At 41.7% G+C, this 17,992-nt stretch overlaps 1 protein-coding gene across 1 annotated transcript in view; it reads left to right on the forward strand.

Moving 5' to 3' along the window:
- Nucleotides 1-71: 71 nt before the first annotated feature.
- Nucleotides 72-17,992, forward strand: part of HEATR1 (HEAT repeat containing 1) — a 66,494-nt gene continuing 48,573 nt past the window's right edge. Inside the window, exons 1-15 of the mRNA XM_077345423.1 lie at nt 72-228; nt 1,317-1,471; nt 2,374-2,590; nt 2,939-3,080; nt 5,274-5,375; nt 5,814-5,954; nt 7,413-7,624; nt 8,811-8,944; nt 9,838-9,946; nt 10,794-10,904; nt 13,189-13,306; nt 14,480-14,587; nt 15,269-15,364; nt 16,354-16,448; nt 17,094-17,305. Coding sequence (XP_077201538.1) covers nt 1,330-1,471; nt 2,374-2,590; nt 2,939-3,080; nt 5,274-5,375; nt 5,814-5,954; nt 7,413-7,624; nt 8,811-8,944; nt 9,838-9,946; nt 10,794-10,904; nt 13,189-13,306; nt 14,480-14,587; nt 15,269-15,364; nt 16,354-16,448; nt 17,094-17,305 — 1,939 coding nt within the window. The 5' untranslated portion in view covers nt 72-228; nt 1,317-1,329. The remainder of the gene's footprint in view (nt 229-1,316; nt 1,472-2,373; nt 2,591-2,938; nt 3,081-5,273; nt 5,376-5,813; nt 5,955-7,412; nt 7,625-8,810; nt 8,945-9,837; nt 9,947-10,793; nt 10,905-13,188; nt 13,307-14,479; nt 14,588-15,268; nt 15,365-16,353; nt 16,449-17,093; nt 17,306-17,992) is intronic.

A 17,992-nucleotide genomic window follows, 5' to 3' on the forward strand; every position in this document is an offset into this window, starting at 1 on the left:
AGCCAGCCAAATGCATATCGGTCGGAAGCCTCACGAGGGCAGCAGAGAGCAAGATAAACCGCGCGGAGGAGCGACTTTGTTATTCTTGCTCTTGCCCTCCGACGGCCAAAGCGGAAGCCCCTCCCCCGGCTCGCTTGTACATCCGAGTCAAAGGTTAAACATCTGGCGCTCCCCACACACGTGGGAAGAACGAATTGGTTGAGAACAGGCAGTTTGGGGACGACGCAGGTGAGTCTTTCCTTTAGACTATTTTAACTAGCGGAGGGCTCCTGAGGGCGCTTCTTCTACGAAGAGAGTAGCTCTCATCTTCCTAACCTGGTTGGAGGAAATATTAGCAATGCCCACTCCCACTTTTGTGTACTAAACTCCGGGTTGCAAGCTGAGGTTCTGATGCTCCCACATCATTTAGGGTAAACACCGACGGATAAAGCTGTGGGACCTCTGGCTCCGACTGTAGCTTTTTGATCTTCTGTACAGCGCCTAGCACATCGAGTCCAATAAACGTTGTGTGCGATGATATGTTCTGCTAAGTTAAATGCTGCTAATTTTCAAGCACACGCGGACAGGATCGTTCTACAATTTCATCGGGCTGCCTTGTCCTCTGTGAGACGAAAGTGGCTCCCGCTGTCCACATTTAGCAATGCTCCTTCATTTAAACAGGGTTTAATGGTAGAATCAGTAACATATCTTCAGAGATGACTGTGAACTTAGACCGGTACTGCCTAAATTAATGTAACCAGTTTCAGTGTGTACAGTAAGTACTTCTAGTTACAGAACTCTTATGACCTGTTGTCATGGCAGTACATGTTCCCTACTGATCACAGCAAGTCTCAACTCCCATATGAATTTTCACCATGTAATACTTTATGATGCTTGAATTCAGCCTTGGTTGGAAATGCAAACACTGCAAATACAGCCAGGATCCACAGTTGGCATACTTGGGACAATGTGGCTTAAACCACACATTGTTTGATATTGCACTGTTGTAGTCAATTACCTCCTGTTTGGGCTGGCAGCAACATCTAGGAGGTTACTGCTGTTAGTTTATGGGTTTTTAAGTGAAATTTTAAAAATAATCTTACTTAAATTTTTAATTGTTCAAATGTTATCCTGATTTTATGGACCCTGATAGGATGGAAAGGCAGCATAAAATGCTTTTAGTATTAATGATAATAAATAAGGTAGTTTAAGCATTTTTAGTTTGGTTTTATTTTTGTTAATTCTAGACTTTTCTCCAACTAGAAAGAGATTTTTTTATATTGTTTTACCAAGTGCTGCTTAATCTATGAGTACGTTTGACTGATGTTTTTCTGCAGAAATATTAAAATAATGACATCCCTCGCTCACCAACTGAAGCGCCTGGCGCTCCCTCAGAATGATCCCAGTCTCCTGTCTCGAAAAGAAGTAGCATCACTGTTGTTTGATTGCAAGGAAGCTGCCAATATTGACAGGGAGACCTTTTTTGCCATAGGTAAGTAGGTTTCTTAAGACCCTAGGCAGGAAATCCTTGTGATTTTCACTGATTTTTCTCTCCCCCATTTGGCTTGGAAGAATGGTCAGGCCTCATCTGTGACATTGCACTGAATTTGGAAGACCTTCCAAAGATTGGCCTTGAGTGAGATATAGCCCACTTCCATCTCTAACTTAGAGTTTGTCTAACTTCTGTGAATACTTGCTAACTAATCAAGATATTTATTTATTTATCATACTTATATACCGCCCTCCACGGAGGCTCAGGGCGGTTTACATCATAACGAGGAACAATACATAAAACAGTCTATAAAAACATGTAATAACCTTATACTAGTAACTAATAATTGTAACCAGATAACAATACAACAGCACAGTATAACAGTATAACAATATGGCAGTACAAACAGGTCCAGGGCTTATTGATGGAATTCTGAGGGGGGTCGGGGGTGGAGCAGGGGCCCTTGGTCGCTGTTGATTACGTCTGGTCTCAGCCAAATGCCTGGTGGAAGAGCTCCTTTTTGCAGGCCCTGCAGAACTAAGCTGTTTATATTAATAAGGTTGAGTTAAACATGCCATTGAGAAGAAGAGAACAGCTGTCCTCCTGTTCTGTATGTGGGAATGAGAACTTTCTGTTTAATCTGTACTAATAAAATTGTACGGATGTGTATGTAAAAAAAGGTTTATTCTAGGAGTCCCCTTCCCCCACCAGAAACATTCCTTCAGACACATATAACTTCACAGCCTTTAATATTTACATGTAGCCCCTGGATTGGGAAGATGGCTATTTTTAGGTGCATTATGTATGTTGCTAGATCAGATGTTTTCCTTTAGGGCTGCTGGACATAGGGGTTTTACAAAAAAATTGTTTGAGATTTTAAACAGTTCTACTGTCTTTGACAGGATGCACTGGCCTGGAAGAGCTGACGGGCATTGATCCGTCCTTTGAGATGTTTCAGGCAACACTTTTCAGTCAGATGTCAAAAGGTTTGGAGCGCAGTGTCCAAACAAAAGCAGTAAACCAGCAACTGGATAAAAATATTTCATTGTTCCTAATTCATGTGTCACCTTACTTTATGCTTAAACCAGCGCAGAAGTGCCTTGAGTGGCTGATTCACAGGTAATCCATTCTTGTCTCTAAATCACAGATTCTGAAAAGTTGTTTTCAGTGAGCGTCCCTAAATTAAAAACTGCCTGTTTGGATCCCCCTAATTGCTCAAGCCAACAAAAGAAAAGGAGATTGTTTTCCAGTGTATATGTGAATATGTTGGTGACATCTTCTGGATTCCTTTCAGATGTGTATAAAATTCTCACATCAGGTGAGGGCAGAGAACCAAGCTTGTGTTCATCCTTTTGAATAATGAGATCACAGGCCCACATGTTGACTGTTCAGCTCCTATGTTAAGGTGGACATTGCTGACAATTCTTATGTTTATTCTTATGCATGTGTTTTACTTATTTGGGTTAGGTTTCATATCCATCTCTACAACCAGGATAGTTTGGTTGGCTGCGTATTGCCCTACCATGAGACCAAATTGTTTGTACGCGTTATTCAGCTTCTAAAAATTAGTGATCCAACTCACAAGTGGCATTGGCTGCATCCAATTCAGGTAAAGTATTGAAATAAATATCTGATAATTTGTATCTTTAAGCTTTTGGCCTATTATTGTTGCAAGCACCTATGTGTATGTGCTTCTGGCTCTACAGGGGAGTCATGTTTTATCTCTGTTTTACATGCTGGCTATTTTAAAGATGAATGTTGTTTGGTCATGGGAACACCTTGCAGGGGTAGTCAACCCGTGGTCCTCCAGATGTCCATGGACATCTGGAGGACCACGGGCTGACTATCCCTGCCTTAGAGGTCTCATATCAAGCTAGTGCTGAGGCAGCTGCATTAGTTACCGGTTGAATTCCGGACCAGATTCAAGGTTCTGGTTTTGACCTAGAGGAAGGAAGAAGAAGAGTTAGTTCTTATATGCCGCTTTTCTCTACTCAAAGTGGCTTACAGTCGCCTTCCCATTCCTCTCCCCACAACAGACACCCTGTGGGGTGGGTGAGGCTGAGAGAGCTCTGATATCACTGCTCGGTCAGAACAGTTTTCTCAGTGCCGTGGCGAGCCCAAGGTCACCCAGCTGTTTGCATGTGGGGGAGTGCAGAATCGAACCTGGCATGCCAGATTAGAAGTCCGCACTCCTAACCACTACACCAAACTGGCTCTCTGCAGTCTGGGCCCAGCGTACCTGAGGGACTGCTTTACTCCACATGCTCCTCACAGAGCCCTGTGAGTTCTAGCAGGTTGGTTATCCCTGGCCATGGGAAGTATGCCTGGCTTCGACTAGGACCAGGCCTTTTTGGTCCTAGCTGGTGGAAAGAGCTCCTGGAAGACCTGAGGGCACTCCTGGAGCTATCACAGTTCCACAGGGCCTGTAAGATGGAGCTCTTCTGCCAGGTGTTTGGTTGAAGCCAGGGCAAGGAAGATCTGTGGGCCAAATGTCTCATCTTTTTAACATCTCTTTATTTTATTCATTTATTTATTTATATTTGCTTTTATTGACTACCACTCCCAGACCTTGCCAGCTCATGGCGGTTTACAGTAAAATCATAAAACCCCATAAAATACAAGGTACAAATACTAACAGCAAAATCTGATCTATGTCCTACCCTCACCTATCCATGCCCGACAACAGCCACACATCAATGTGACTTGGTTGGGGGGGTAACTCCTGCCCAGACATCCATCACGCAAGGCATATACAGATGTTACCAAACATATTCAACATCTACAATGCAACTATATTTACACCTACTTCAAGTCTGGAGCCAGGTCAGTTGGATAGAATTGCTGGGTTATGGGAGCGGTGGTGGCTAGCCTGAGAGTGGTGGTTAAGAAATCCAATGATAACAGTGATAATAAAAATTAAAATAATTAGTGAATGCAATGATTTGTTAGTGGAAGGAGTAGAGGACTTTGCCACACTTCTTTCCACCTGGTAGTCCCATCTGACCCCTGGAAATTTGATTCCTGGAATCTTGGGATACCTGGAATCTTGGGATACATGGGGAAAATCTTGGACATCAATGGGCTGCAGTGAATAGATGGAAGGAGTTCAACCCACCCTTCCAATCTCCTCCAAATGTAGCTCTGTTGATGGAAAGGGGAGGGAAGGGCAATTTAGTCCTCATCCTCTGCATCCCTCAACCTTTATGGCTGTTTCTCCATGCTGATCCCAAGACCCACAAATCAACTTTCCAGAGGTCAGAAGGAAATGCTTGTGAGGTGAGACATGCAACACCTGCACTTTGTGTTAGTTGCTTGCTGATCCAGTATACTTGCTAATTTGGAATATCTTTTTTGTGACAGTGTAAACATTTTGGTATTGTTTTGATAGTTGCCTCTTTGGCTTTGTTTTTGTTTTTAATTATTGCTATTTAGTGTTGTGTCACTAGATGCATGTACACAAGTACTGCTGATATCAGTGGAGCACGAGTTCTTGTAATGAGATTATTTTCAGATACCACAGAAAACCAATAGGCAGTTAGGCCAAAAGAAAACAGCATTCAGTGACAGCTCTGGTGATTTTCACTTTAGCATATAAAATGCAGATGCTAAAATTAAACTGTCTTGATGTTTGTGTGAATGAGAACTGCTTCCTGCAGTCTGAGAAATGCTTTCTGCATTTTTCTGGATACCTGTTATGCTAGCAAAATTTAATGTACAGATTCTTTGAATCTTTTAAAGTTAGGTCATTCCAATTGAATGCAGCTTTCTTAATTTTTTTTTCCTTTGGCCTCCTCATTGACAGAAACCAGGAGTCCCTCTGGCAAGGGGAACTTTGATTACACACTGTTACAAAGACCTGGGCTTCATGGATTTCTTATGCAGTCTAGTCATACAGTCCGTAAAGGTTGGTATACTGTTGCAGTTCAGTGTCAGTGTATAGGTCTCCTCTTTGGTATGTTTATATATATGAATATAATCCGATAAGCCCTGAAAGGAAGCAAGGAAGTGAGAGCATGCAGGTAACAAATCAGATTCAAATTATTGTTATACTAGTCAGATTAGTACAATAGCTTTTTGTTTGCTTCTATTCCTACTTCAGGTACAAAGTGACATACAGTGTGCTCTCAGTTTTCACAATGCTTTGCCCCTCCGATATCACAACTGGATGCTGTATGTTATGAGTTGAGTGAACTGCTTATGTGCATGTCCATTTCCCTGCTGTGCACAGTGTCTCTGCGTACTGATCTGATTCTTAATACCACTGAAAAGGAAATTGCACCTAGGAAAAGGAATGTGGTTTTAGTTTTTATGTGTTATTCTAAATATCTTTTTTTTTTTGTAGGCTTTTTCTCTGTATCCTGGAAGTGTATCACAGTTGAGAGTCCTGTTTACCTTCTATGCCTCCACAATTGTGTCTGCTCTTGGGGCTGTAGAAACCATCACAGACACTATAGTCTCCAAATTACTTCCTTACATCCAAAAGGTAATGATCTTTTCCTCATAGCAATTAATTCTTTAGAATTATTACATCCACTGACTTTTGAGGAGGTATTTTGCATCACTACAGTTACAGTTTTTGGATTGGACAAAAGTTGGGATGCAGGAGGCTATTGTCCTTGCTGTGGGTTGCGATTATACCTGCAATATGTGACAGTGTGGTCAAATAATCCAAGTGTAGTCCTAAGTAGAAGACTGTCAACCTTCTAAACCCATTGATGTCAATGATCTGAAAAGGATGTAACACATTTAGGATTGCGCTGTTCTTCCCAGAGTCGTACCTTCTTTCAGCTATTAGTACTTTTCTGTAACTCTCTTGTCACTTTGAGTATTTTAAGTTGTAAATTAAAATCAACTTCCTAGCAATGTACATGTGTTTTTTCATTGTTCAGCATATAAGACTTTTTCCGTTATCTCAATAACAACCTTGTTGACCTCCTGGTTTGTCCATAGCTTATGGGGAACTTGGCAGTTGGCTGTACACATGTAAATTTAACATGATATCCAATGGAATTGGGGAGAAAATCCACTATTTGAATTGTCACTTGCCCAGTTCTACTGCTCTCTTCCAGATATAGGAACACCTTTATCTACCAGTCTTTCCTGTTCACTTCAATGGAGGTGGCGGCTCCAGGCTGGCCTGATGAAGGGAAAAGACTCCTTGCATTGGAGCTTCTTGTCCTTGGTATAGCACATAAACACACACACACACACGGAGTTTGGAATAGGACACTTATTTTGGTATGTTGTGTATTCCAAAATTGGGTTACTGAAATTTGTTCTAGTCAGGGCTGCCCTTGGGACTGATCCGGAAACTTCAACTGGTCCAGAATGTGGCTGCACAGGCCTTTACCGGGACCCATTGCAGGGCCCATATACAACCTATTAAAAGGCCTTAGTTCTTGCTTTGAAAACCCTAAGCCGTCTGCAACCTTTGTACCTACAGGATTGCTTTTCCCACTGTGTTTCCCAGATCTGCCAGGAGAATCTGCTTTGGATCCCCGACTTCAAGGAGATCAGACTGACCTCAACCTTTTTGGCCCTGACCCTGGCCTGGCAGAATGCTCTGCCAACTAAGATCAGATCCCTGTGGGATCCCAGACAATTCTGCAGGGCTTATAAGACAGAGCTATTCTGCCAGACCTATGGTTGAATCCTAAAACCATCTGATCTACTGGCTTGCCTGTCAGAACCCACCAACCCGTCTCAGTCGGCCATCTTTATGAGCCCCCTTTTTCTCTCCCATGATAGGAGAGTGGGCAATTGTTTGATATCTGTTTTAATTTTGTAATTTGATGTATTTATTTAAATTTATATATTTATAGTAATTTTATATATTTTACCTCTATTGTAAACTGCTTTGATGGTTTATAAATATAACTTTAAATAAATAAACAAAACAAGTGTAATACTGCTCTGGATACATCTGTATTTTTTTTTGCAGGGTTTGAAATCCTCATTGGCCGATTATAGAGCTGCAACCTACATGATAGTCGGCCAGTTGGCAGTGAAGATGACAATGGAAATGTCCTTAGTGCTTGCCTTGGTCCTCCAGATCAGCAAAGCTTTGGCCAAATCCTCCTCCCTTATCAAAGAGGGACTTGGCTGTTTGATCATCCTCCTGCAGAATCAAAAGGAAGAAGGTCTTGGGAAGAAGTCAGTGTGCATAGGTTTCTCTGTGTGTGTGTGTATTAAACCCATAAGTTATTACAGTGGGGGAACAATATGTTTCTTTGATTGTTAATCACTGAAGCAGCTTCTAAATGAATTGGCTTTGCTACACTTACTTTATTTTGTTTTATAAAGCTTGTACTGACACGGTTCTATTCTTGAACAATCTGTGAACATCCATGAACTTTTGGTTTATCATAATGTTGTGGCTTGGGGACTGCTTCCTGAATCTGAGATGAATTGGATAAGCAGAACTTTGAAGCCCAGTGTTAAATAATATGGAAGTTCAGCTTTTGTTAAACTATGATTTTATTAAATTTTCCCCTTCTCAATGAACTTTTGCCTCTTCAGTTTCCGCTCCAAATTCCACTTTTGTGCAGATGTGTTTTAATTAATATATTTCTGTTGCAACAGACTTAGTTTAGAATGTCTTTAAAAATTTGAGGACATCATGTAATGGCCTAGTGTTTCCCCTCAAGGAAAAGTCCTCACTCAGCACCTTTAACAACCAGATGGACCTATACATGCTGAGGGCTTATTCTCCAGAGTGTCATCCATTCCATTCCAAGGCCAGAAGGGAATGCTTGACTGGAAAGGCCTTGGAATAGCTTTTCCCTTCAGAGTACTGAGGTCCTACAACAGGCCCTGAGAGAAACTACTACCTAAGGCCATTGTGAGTAGGCAGCTCAGGGAGATCCTGACTGGTCATAAGTCACACAGTCCTGATCAGCATGAAGACTAGAGATTTGTTCCTTGAAGGGATGCACATGAAAGTTATGATCCATCTCTTGTCTTGTATGCTACAGTGGCATACTTCTCATTTTCATAGATCTGATAAAACCTGCACCTTAAGATAGATAGAACACCTTCAAAAGGTCTCTCCTCCATCATTTTCTCCCATCCTGGGCTAAGAAGGGAGCTGTTTAATTGACAACCTGGCAGCTACAACAATCTGACGTATTTTAATGGATTTGATGTTAAATGGTTTTATGGATTATTGTATGTTATATTGGTTGTAAACCACTCCAAGATGAATGTGTGGAGAGTGATGGTCATAGAAATCTAATAAATAAATAAGATCTTGCTTCTATGTAGATGTGCCCTAATCTAATGATGTCAGCTTAGATACCTTTTATATGTTTATAATTGTTCTCATTGTTTTCTTATGCAGGCCGTTTACCCACCTGTGTAACATTCCAGACTTGGTTACTACCCTTTATGAAATTTCAGCCGCTTATGATGTCAGTCCAATTTTGCACTACATGTTACCGCACTTGGTTCACTCGGTTATTTATGGAAAGAGAGGTATGCTAATTTACTTCATAGTTCAACCTCTAATTGAGGTTTAGTAACTACATTTACTTCCCTTGGGCCAGTCACATACCCTCAATCTCAAAGTGTTATTGTGAGGACAAAACTCAGAAGGAAGGAAATCAGTACACAAAAATCAGCTGTTTGGAGGAAGATTTGGGTAAAAGTGGTGCAAAGTGGCCTCTTAGAATAATAAGAGTTGGAAGGGGCCATAAAAGGTAAAGGTAAAGGTATCCCCTGTGCAAGCACCGAGTCATGTCTGACCCTTGGGGTGACGCCCTCTAGCGTTTTCATGGCAGACTCAATACGGGGTGGTTTGCCAGTGCCTTCCCCAGTCATGACCGTTTACCCTCCAGCAAGCTGGGTACTCATTTTACCGACCTCGTAAGGATGGAAGGCTGAGTCAACCTTGAGCCGGCTGCTGGGATTGAACTCCCAACCTCATGGGCAGACAGCTTCAGACAGCATATCGCTGCCTTACCACTCTGCGCCACAAGAGGCTCTTTCTGTATGGAAGGGGCCATACAGGCCATCTAGTCCAACCCCCTGCTCAACGCAGGATCAGCCCAAAGCATCCTAAAGCATCCAAGAAAAGTGTGTATCCAACCTTTGCTTGAAGACTGCCAGTGAGGGGGAGCTCACCACCTCCTTAGGCAGCCTATTCCACTGCTGAACTACTCTGACTGTGAAACATTTTTTCCTGATATCTAGCCTATATCTTGCCTTCAGGGTCCTGTTGGCTCTCTTGGGGGGATCTCCCCTCCGATCAGCAAGTGTTATGTTGTGTTTTATCACAGGTCTTGATTACAGTATTGGCATTAGAAGCTTTAAATTTATATATTTCTGATAATCATTACTGTTTCTTTATAAAATCTCCCTGTTTTCAGAAATGCAAGAAGAATCCGATTTATTGGAAAACCAAAATTCTATAGAACATCTAGAAGCCATACTTACAAATATACCTCTAGAGAAAGATTTGGATCATTTATTGGCCTGGTAAGCTAATCTTTCTATTGAACCAGTTTATTTCATGTCCTTAGTAGACTGGGTAGCATTAGGTAGACTTTGACATTTCCATTGCTTGGCTTGATTGTACTGAGTTATTTTTCTCCAGTTATGTCAAGACTTATAACTTTGAAAGTGCTAGCATTTTTGAGATTTCTGTGTATTTGATTCCTTTGAATTTTTTGCAAATAAAGTTGTGAAAGTTCTTTCAAATTTGGCCTAAAAGGAAAAGTCATTTTTAATCATAGAATTGGAAGGGTCATAGAATCATAGAGTTGGAAGGGGCCATTCAGGCCATCTAGTCCAACCCCCTGCTCTACACAGGATCAGCCCTAAGCATCCTAAAGCATAGAATAATAGAATCATAGAATTGGAAGGGTCCATACAGGCCATCTAGTCCAACCCCCTGCTCTATGCAGGATCAGCCCTAAGCATCCTAAAGGATAGAATCATAGAACCATAGAATTGGAAGGGTCCATACAGGCCATCTAGTCCAACCCCCTGCCGAATGCAGGATTAGCCTACAACATCCAGGATAAGTAGCTGTCCAGCTGCTGCTTAAAGACCGCCAGTCTACCTCTTTAGGCAATTGATTCCACTACTGAACTACTTTGATTGAATTCCCCCTCCCCCCAATATCTAGCTGGGACCTTTTTACATCCAGTTTAAACCCATAACTGCAAGTCCTATCCTGTGCTGACATCAGGAACCTTTAAGAAAGTTTTTGTTTTAGAAAAAGCAAAAAAAAAAAAATCTGTATTGCTAATTCAACAGATTGAGAAAACTGCCTATCTGCTTTCTCCAAAGAGATAATTTATTCCTTTCCTTACTATTCCAGTTCCTTTTTGGAGGACTATGTCTCCTATGGCATGGTGAGCAACTCTGATCCTGCCACAATGGCAGAGATTAATACAGCACTGCTACCTCTCATCAGACTTTTTGAAAGGAAGTAAGTGATTTCTGGTGCTTATATGGGCAGCTGTTCGCAGTTGGTAGTCTTAGTTATGAACCTGTCTCCTCACAGCTGTTATCTCCCTCTATGTAAAACCCTCTGTACATTAATAACCTTAAATACACAGGGTTTTTTATAATTAAAGTGAATTTTGTCCTTCACTGTCCAGAGGGTTCATGGTGACTAGTGTAAAAGCAGGCATGAGGAATGAAATTTGAGCTTTAAGGATGAGGCTGAGAGAGCTCTGACTGAGCCAAGGTCATCCAGCTGCATGCGAAGGAGTGGAGAATCAAGCTCCATTCTCCATATTAGAGACCACCACTCTTAACCACTACACCAAGCTGGTGGACAACACTGCAAGGCGGTATTGACTTGGGCCATGGATGGTAGTAGTATTAATAGGGAGATGTCAGAATCAAGTCTGCAGGTCCTGGATCTGGAATGGAGATTCTGTCTGATTCCCCAGTCTTCCACATGCAGCCAAGCTTGGTGAATTTGTGCCAGTCTCAGTTCTCTCTGTGCTTTCTCAGCCTCACCTACCTCAAAAGGTTGTTGGGAGAGGAGGGGCAGACAATTGTTAGCCACTTTTGAAACTTCAGGTAGTAAAAAGCAGGGTACAGGAACCCAGCTCTTCTCTTCTGTGATCTGATTGTGGCCTGGGGGCTACTGGCTTCTGAGCTCTTATCACCCAAGCTGCAGTGACAAGTGGGTGTATGCCCCTGTGAGCATTGCTATCCTCTGCCAACCACTAAGGAGAGCCGCTGCGTGTGACACTGATGGCCACTGAAAGTTGCCCTCCCCACATAGGGGCTGCCCACAAAACCTGTGGGGCAGGGGCAGGGGGTTGCCCTATTGCTCCCACCCACCACTCACCTCAGGGCCTGGCTGTGGTGGTGTCTTAAAGCCATTTACAGCCCCAAGCAGCTCCTGGTGTTGCCTCTGAGGCCAGGCCTTGAATAGCTCCCAGTGTATGTTGCCCACACAGCCAAACCCCGAGAGGCTTCTGGAGTGTGTTGCTGCTGCTGCTGCTGGGCTCACAGCAATTTCTAGTGTTAAATGTCAACACAGCCAGTCCCTGAGTGGTTCCCAGGGTACGTTGCCACTGCAGCTGAACTCTGAGAGCCTCCCGGCATCAGCCGTTGCCACGGCCACGCTTCATGGTTGTGCTGCAGCTGCCACCTGGCTCAGCCACCTCAGAAGTAAAGGTGTGTTGTCTGCAGACATGCCGACAATTCTTTTTTTTTTTTACTTTACTCTTGGGGAACTTTCATAGAATCATAGAATCATGGAATCATAGAGTTGGAAGGGGCCATACAGGCCATCTAGTCCAACCCCCTGCTCAACGCAGGATCAGCCCTAAGCATCCTAAAGCATCCAAGAAAAGTGTGTAAACATTTAAACATTTCTGATATTTATAAAGACTTGAGAAGTACGCAAAATCCCTTTCACCTCCACATGACCCCAGTTTTGGTATCTGCAACTAATATAATAGATAATAGAAGAAAGTATCCATCAGCTTTAATGTTTTAATAGTTTGCACATTGATTCATGTGGGTAGCCATGTTGATCTGAAGCAGCAGAACAAATTTTGAGTCCAGTGTCACCTTTAAGACCAACAAAGTTTAATGCTGGGTATAAGCTTTTGCATTAATGTATCTCGTATGTTTGCATCTTCTTTAACTGGCACTTCCCAGCAACGCCCTTCTCACCCTCTCCCTATATGTAATAGCTGGTGACTTCTGTTTCAGTGCATCTGAAGGAGTGTGCATGCACATGAAAGCTGATACCCAGAATAAGAATAAACACTTTTGATCTGAAAGGTGCCAGTGGACTCAATCTTAGTTTGCACATTCTAATACTCTTGCAGTATTACAGCTGCAACTGATAAGAAATTGGTTTGAGTTAAAACAGAACGATTGTTGTCAGATTAGGATCTGGGAGAGCCAGGTTCAGATCTCCATTCTGCCATGAAGCCTCCTGGGTGATATTGGGCCAGTCCCTGTCTCCCAGCCTGACCTACATCATAAAGTTGTTGTGAGGGGAAACGGGGAAGAAAATAATAGATATACACCAATCTGTGCTCCTTGTGAGAAGAACTGAATAAGAAGTAATAGATACAGTTGTTCTTTGACCTGTTAAAATTCCTTATGCTAAATTAAGCATTGGACCCTTTTCTAGCATATTTATTAATCATTGTAAAGTATTCTTACCACCTTGAACTCTCAAGGGGTAGAAAACCTTAGAAGGTTCCCTAACAAAATATTTTCTTTGTACATGCCAGATACCCTAAAACACTGGATTTAGTTCTGGAGGAGCATCTGAAAGTTATTAGAAATCAGAAGGAGCAAGATCTCTTCCACCAGTTTATTTCCCTTTCAATGAGTGGTGGTAAATATCAGGTGAGTCAAAGTAACTTTCGGGACTATTTTAGACAACTTCTTGTTTGAGAGGCTGATACAAGATGAGTTGCTATGATTTCTTCATGTCAATATTTGTAACAAAAAACTCCTTTTTTGTAGGATTGCTACAATTTTTGTTAATTGATATCCACAACTGTGCATGGTTATTGCAGTGGGATAAATAATAGCATTTGTTTCTATACATTCTTCCAGCTGGCATTGTAGAGATTGTTACATGTCCATAGACATTTTAGTTCATATTCAATATCTGTAACAGATTACATCATTTCATTTACATCAGTGGGTCCCATTAAAACTTGGGGTTCCTTGAAAACTTGAGTCCATGATAAGTTTCCAGGTAGCCTCAATTAATCAGCTAGATCAGTAATGGTGGAGAAACTGCCCAAGATAGCAGGTCCACCAGTATGTGCCACTGCAACGTGCAGATAGAATGGAGTGCTGGATTTGTTCCAAGGGACATTTTCAGTTTAAACAGAAGAATAGTGAGGTGCCTGCATGAACACCCTAGAATATGGTCAAGAATCCTATACCGTATACAAAAGGACTTTGGCAGTAATTAGCATGTAATGGTAGGCAGTTTGAAAATGCCCTTTAAGCTTTGTCGTTTTGCTATTGTTTTCAGGTTTGTTGCCTTCATTAACAAACTGTTTTTAGTTTGTTTGTGGTCCTTAATATATTGCTTTGAAATGGGAAATATACCATTACTAGAATTTTCAGTTTAAAGATTGAGTTCCTGTTCACCAACTTTCCACTCATGTAAACTGCCTTCCCGAGGCAATGTTCTGCAACCTTCAAAGAGATGATGCTGGGAGTCACAGATACAAAGTCATGATGGTTTGGTGGCTGCAGTGAGGGGGGGAGGGGAGGTGTCATATTAGAATGTATAAAACAGAAAATTACTCCTAAAGGCATGCATTTGGACCCTTGGTCACAGGGTTGGATGAGGCACAGAGGGCTGTAGCGGGAAGAAGATATATGCTGATTTTCCCATGTCATCTTGTGTTTCCACCTATTCCCTGACTTTCAGGGGATGCAGGGGAAATTTTGGATCCAGCCCCATGACTGCATCATTCAGTGGTGTATCCTTAGAAGTTTTGTGGTGAATATATATACCTAAATAAGCTTCTGAGTATATGTGATCTGTATTCATAGTTCCTGGAGGATTCAGATACATCTCTGCTACTAAGTCTCAATCATCCCCAGTCAGCCATCAGAGTTCTTGCTGTTCAGCATTTGAAAGAAATAATTGAAACATCCAAGGTTCGTTCTGCTGCATCTTTTGTTTGGGTACTCTTTGGTTAATAAAGTTAATGGCTAATAATTTAGCAAGCACTTTTAACAGAATTATGCATCTTTATAGTGGCCAAAAGTAAATTCTTAGTGTTTAGTATTGTTATCTGACTCTCCATGGCAATCCACGGTTATTTGTAGGACAGAATTTCCACTGTTTCCTTGCTAACATAGTAAGTTGACCTCTAAATGTGAACTAGTACTTAGGCAGGCAGTATTAAACTCACCATTGCAGAGAGTCACTGTAAGTTAATTTGTGTGATATACTGGTATGTTGTCAGTTGCTATACTGGCACTATAGGGGGGGATGAGCCTCCAATAGTCACTGTCTCTCTAGTCACTAAGGATATTGTGCTCATGGCGTCATATACCTGGTGCACGGCTGTGGATGGGAATGCAGAAAAGATTGTTGCCATTGGAGGGCATGCCTTTTGACGCTGTGGATGCCCGAGTCTGTAGCTGAAACACAAATGTCTCATATCATAATTATCTATATTATACATTATGTCTGCTCTTTCACGGAAAATTGGACACTTATAGTGCTTGGAGGTAAGCTCCATTGAATAGCTCTGAGTAGGATTCTGAGTAGATGTGTTTAGGTTTGCTCACAGTAATTTTACAAAGCCAATTTTTCACTTTATTTCTCTTAAGGAGGGCTTTGATGATGCCTTCATAGAAGATGCAATTTTGATGCGCCTTAAGGATGATAACCTAGATGTGGTTATATCTACTCTCAGTACTTTAGAGGTAGGTCTTCCACTTATGAACAGCTGATGGGAAATGTGTGGTTTATATTGGTATACACCTTTGAGTAAGGAGACTCATTTGAGGTGTTGCGTATGTTTTTTTGGAAGTTGGGAGTGTTATGTGAGTCAAAAAGAAATAATTTGAACCATCATGAGGACAGGTCCAAAGCAGTCATATAGAAATTTTGTAATCTTCAAGAAGTACTGTATATACTGAAAGCCAAACTGTGTAGTTTATAATAAAATGATACAATAATTTCTGGATTATTCTCTGAATATTGTTGTTATTAAATTTACTTTTAAATGTCTTCATTTCATATTTGTTAGATAACAGTGCAGCTTCATTGGAGACCAATGCCCAATGTCAATGATGCAAAAGCTACATTCATAAATTGTGATTGTTAATCCAATTTAAGAAGTTTAAGATTGATTAGTAATTATCCCAAGGCATTTCATTTACAACATTAAGTTAGTTAGCAAGTCACCCCAAAGGTTATAGCGTCTCTCATACATGTAGAGATATTTAATTATCTGTGAACCGCTCCTGTGGAGCAGTAGTAATAAAATGCTAAGGGCAATAAGGGAGGAGAAAGGGCGGCCCTGTCCGGGATAAAAACTCGGAGGGCCCAATCGGGAGCTGCAAAGTTCCTTTCCTGCCCCAGGTCCCTTTACGCAGCGGGGGGGGGGGCGGTAGGCGGGGGCCTTCTCCCGGGCCCAGGAACAGCCTCACCATTTCTGCGGCAAGGCTGTTCTTGGGGCTGGGAGAAGGCCCCAGGTCACGGCCGGGTGGGTGGGTGGCCGGCTGCCTTCTCCTGGCCCCAGGAACCTATTCCTAGGCCCGCCTTACGGCCCTGCAAGCCAGTGCCCGCTGTATTTTTCTTACAGCGCGCTTAAATCCTAGTTATTTAATATACATTAAATAATAAAATACAATAAATTTATTGACTTATTTATTTTGCCACTATAGTGTCATGTATTGCTTTATTCTAGACTCTTTTGGCTGCTCATAAGAAAATGGATGCACACATTGGCTTCAGTTTGCTGAGTATCTTTGAGAGAGCTGACCTCTCCAAGGATGAAAAATGGTAAGTATTTAGTTTATAAATTTCCTCTAAGCACTTCACCTCCCTTGTAGCTCACTTTGATTCCTTGATATGGAACTTAACTGTAGTGTCTTTGGAAAGGTTTGAGAACTTCCTGGTACATCCAGTGAGTTCAGTTGTTTAAAAATGTGTGAAAAGGGGGTTGGGAACACAAAAAGGAGTGAAATGCATCACCTTTAAACACAGAGTCTATTCCACCTCTAGCTTATTTACATATATATAAAATGCAGGGTCAAGTTGTGCGCTTGAGATCCCAATATTGCCCAGTAAAATGTAAATCTAGAACTCATGTATTCTTCCTTTGCTGCTTTATAGCAACACAGTCAAATGTTACTGGTGCTAATTGCATGAGACACTAGAGAAAGGAAGAGGAGAGTAGCCATTTAGATACAGGGATTCCATTCTGTTGACTGCAGTTCCTCCTTCTGCCAGTGCAGAAAGCCTTCTGGTGAAACATGCCTCTTTTCATCATAGGGAGGTTCCTTGTGTTGGAGAAAGACACAATTGCTAATGGAATGCAACTTGTGAATTCAAGCCCTTCAAAGGTTTGAGGCAACTTGTGAATTCCAGCCCTTCAAAGGTTTGAGGCTGGTGATCTCATCCTTCCCCATTTCTTCTGCGTTTTAGGTACAAGATCCTGGTAGCTGCAATACACCTGTTAACCAAAGAAAAGATACTTAAAGAGAATGAAGGTCTCTTAAATCAATTAGTCCTGCAGCTGTTACCATTTATCATTATCACCACTAATAATTCCAAATCTGCCGAATGCAAGGTGGCACTCTGTGTTGCGGAATCTGGACTTTGCTCCCTGCATCCTTTGTTAAAAGGGTGGCCTGAAGGTGAGTCTTAGAAATTGCGGTGTTCTAAAATGAAGTCGTAACCACAAAGTTACAATATTAGTTGTTTTAATAATTTTTATTGTTAAACAATATGCTTATAAATAGTTTTAAAAGACATAGTGGAAAGAATGCAGTACACAAAGGTGAATTTGGGGTTTTTCGGATTGTTCTGAAATATTTTGGGGTAACTGAAATTACTAGAATATGGAAATTACTTTTAAAATAAAGAAACCCTGCAGGGGCATGAATGTGTAGAATCCTGCTGTTAAAGCTGTGGCAAGCTGCATCCAGGAATCCAGCACTAAAAACATGCATTTTGATCAATCCCAGCAGACGGCTCAAGGTTGACTCAGCCTTCCATCCTTCCGAGGTGGGTAAAATGAGTACCCAGCTTGCTGGGGTGTAAACGGTAATGACTGGGGAAGGCACTGGCAAACCACCATGTATTGAGTCTGACATGAAAATGCTAGAGGGCGTCACCCCAAAGGTCAGACGTGACTCGGTGCTTGTATGGGGGATACCTTTACCTTTACCTAATGCAAAATGAGATTTGTCTGCTAGTGTATAGTTTGCTGTTGAGACAAAGGCTATACACACTGTTAATTAAGAAAGTTTTTTAAAGCTGTTGTATAGCACAAAAGAATTTTCCGGGTTTCTCTTCAGCAGAGAGCTTGTGCTACAGGCAGC

This window comes from Paroedura picta, chromosome 1 (genome assembly GCF_049243985.1).
Source record: "Paroedura picta isolate Pp20150507F chromosome 1, Ppicta_v3.0, whole genome shotgun sequence".
Lineage (NCBI taxonomy): Eukaryota > Metazoa > Chordata > Lepidosauria > Squamata > Gekkonidae > Paroedura > Paroedura picta.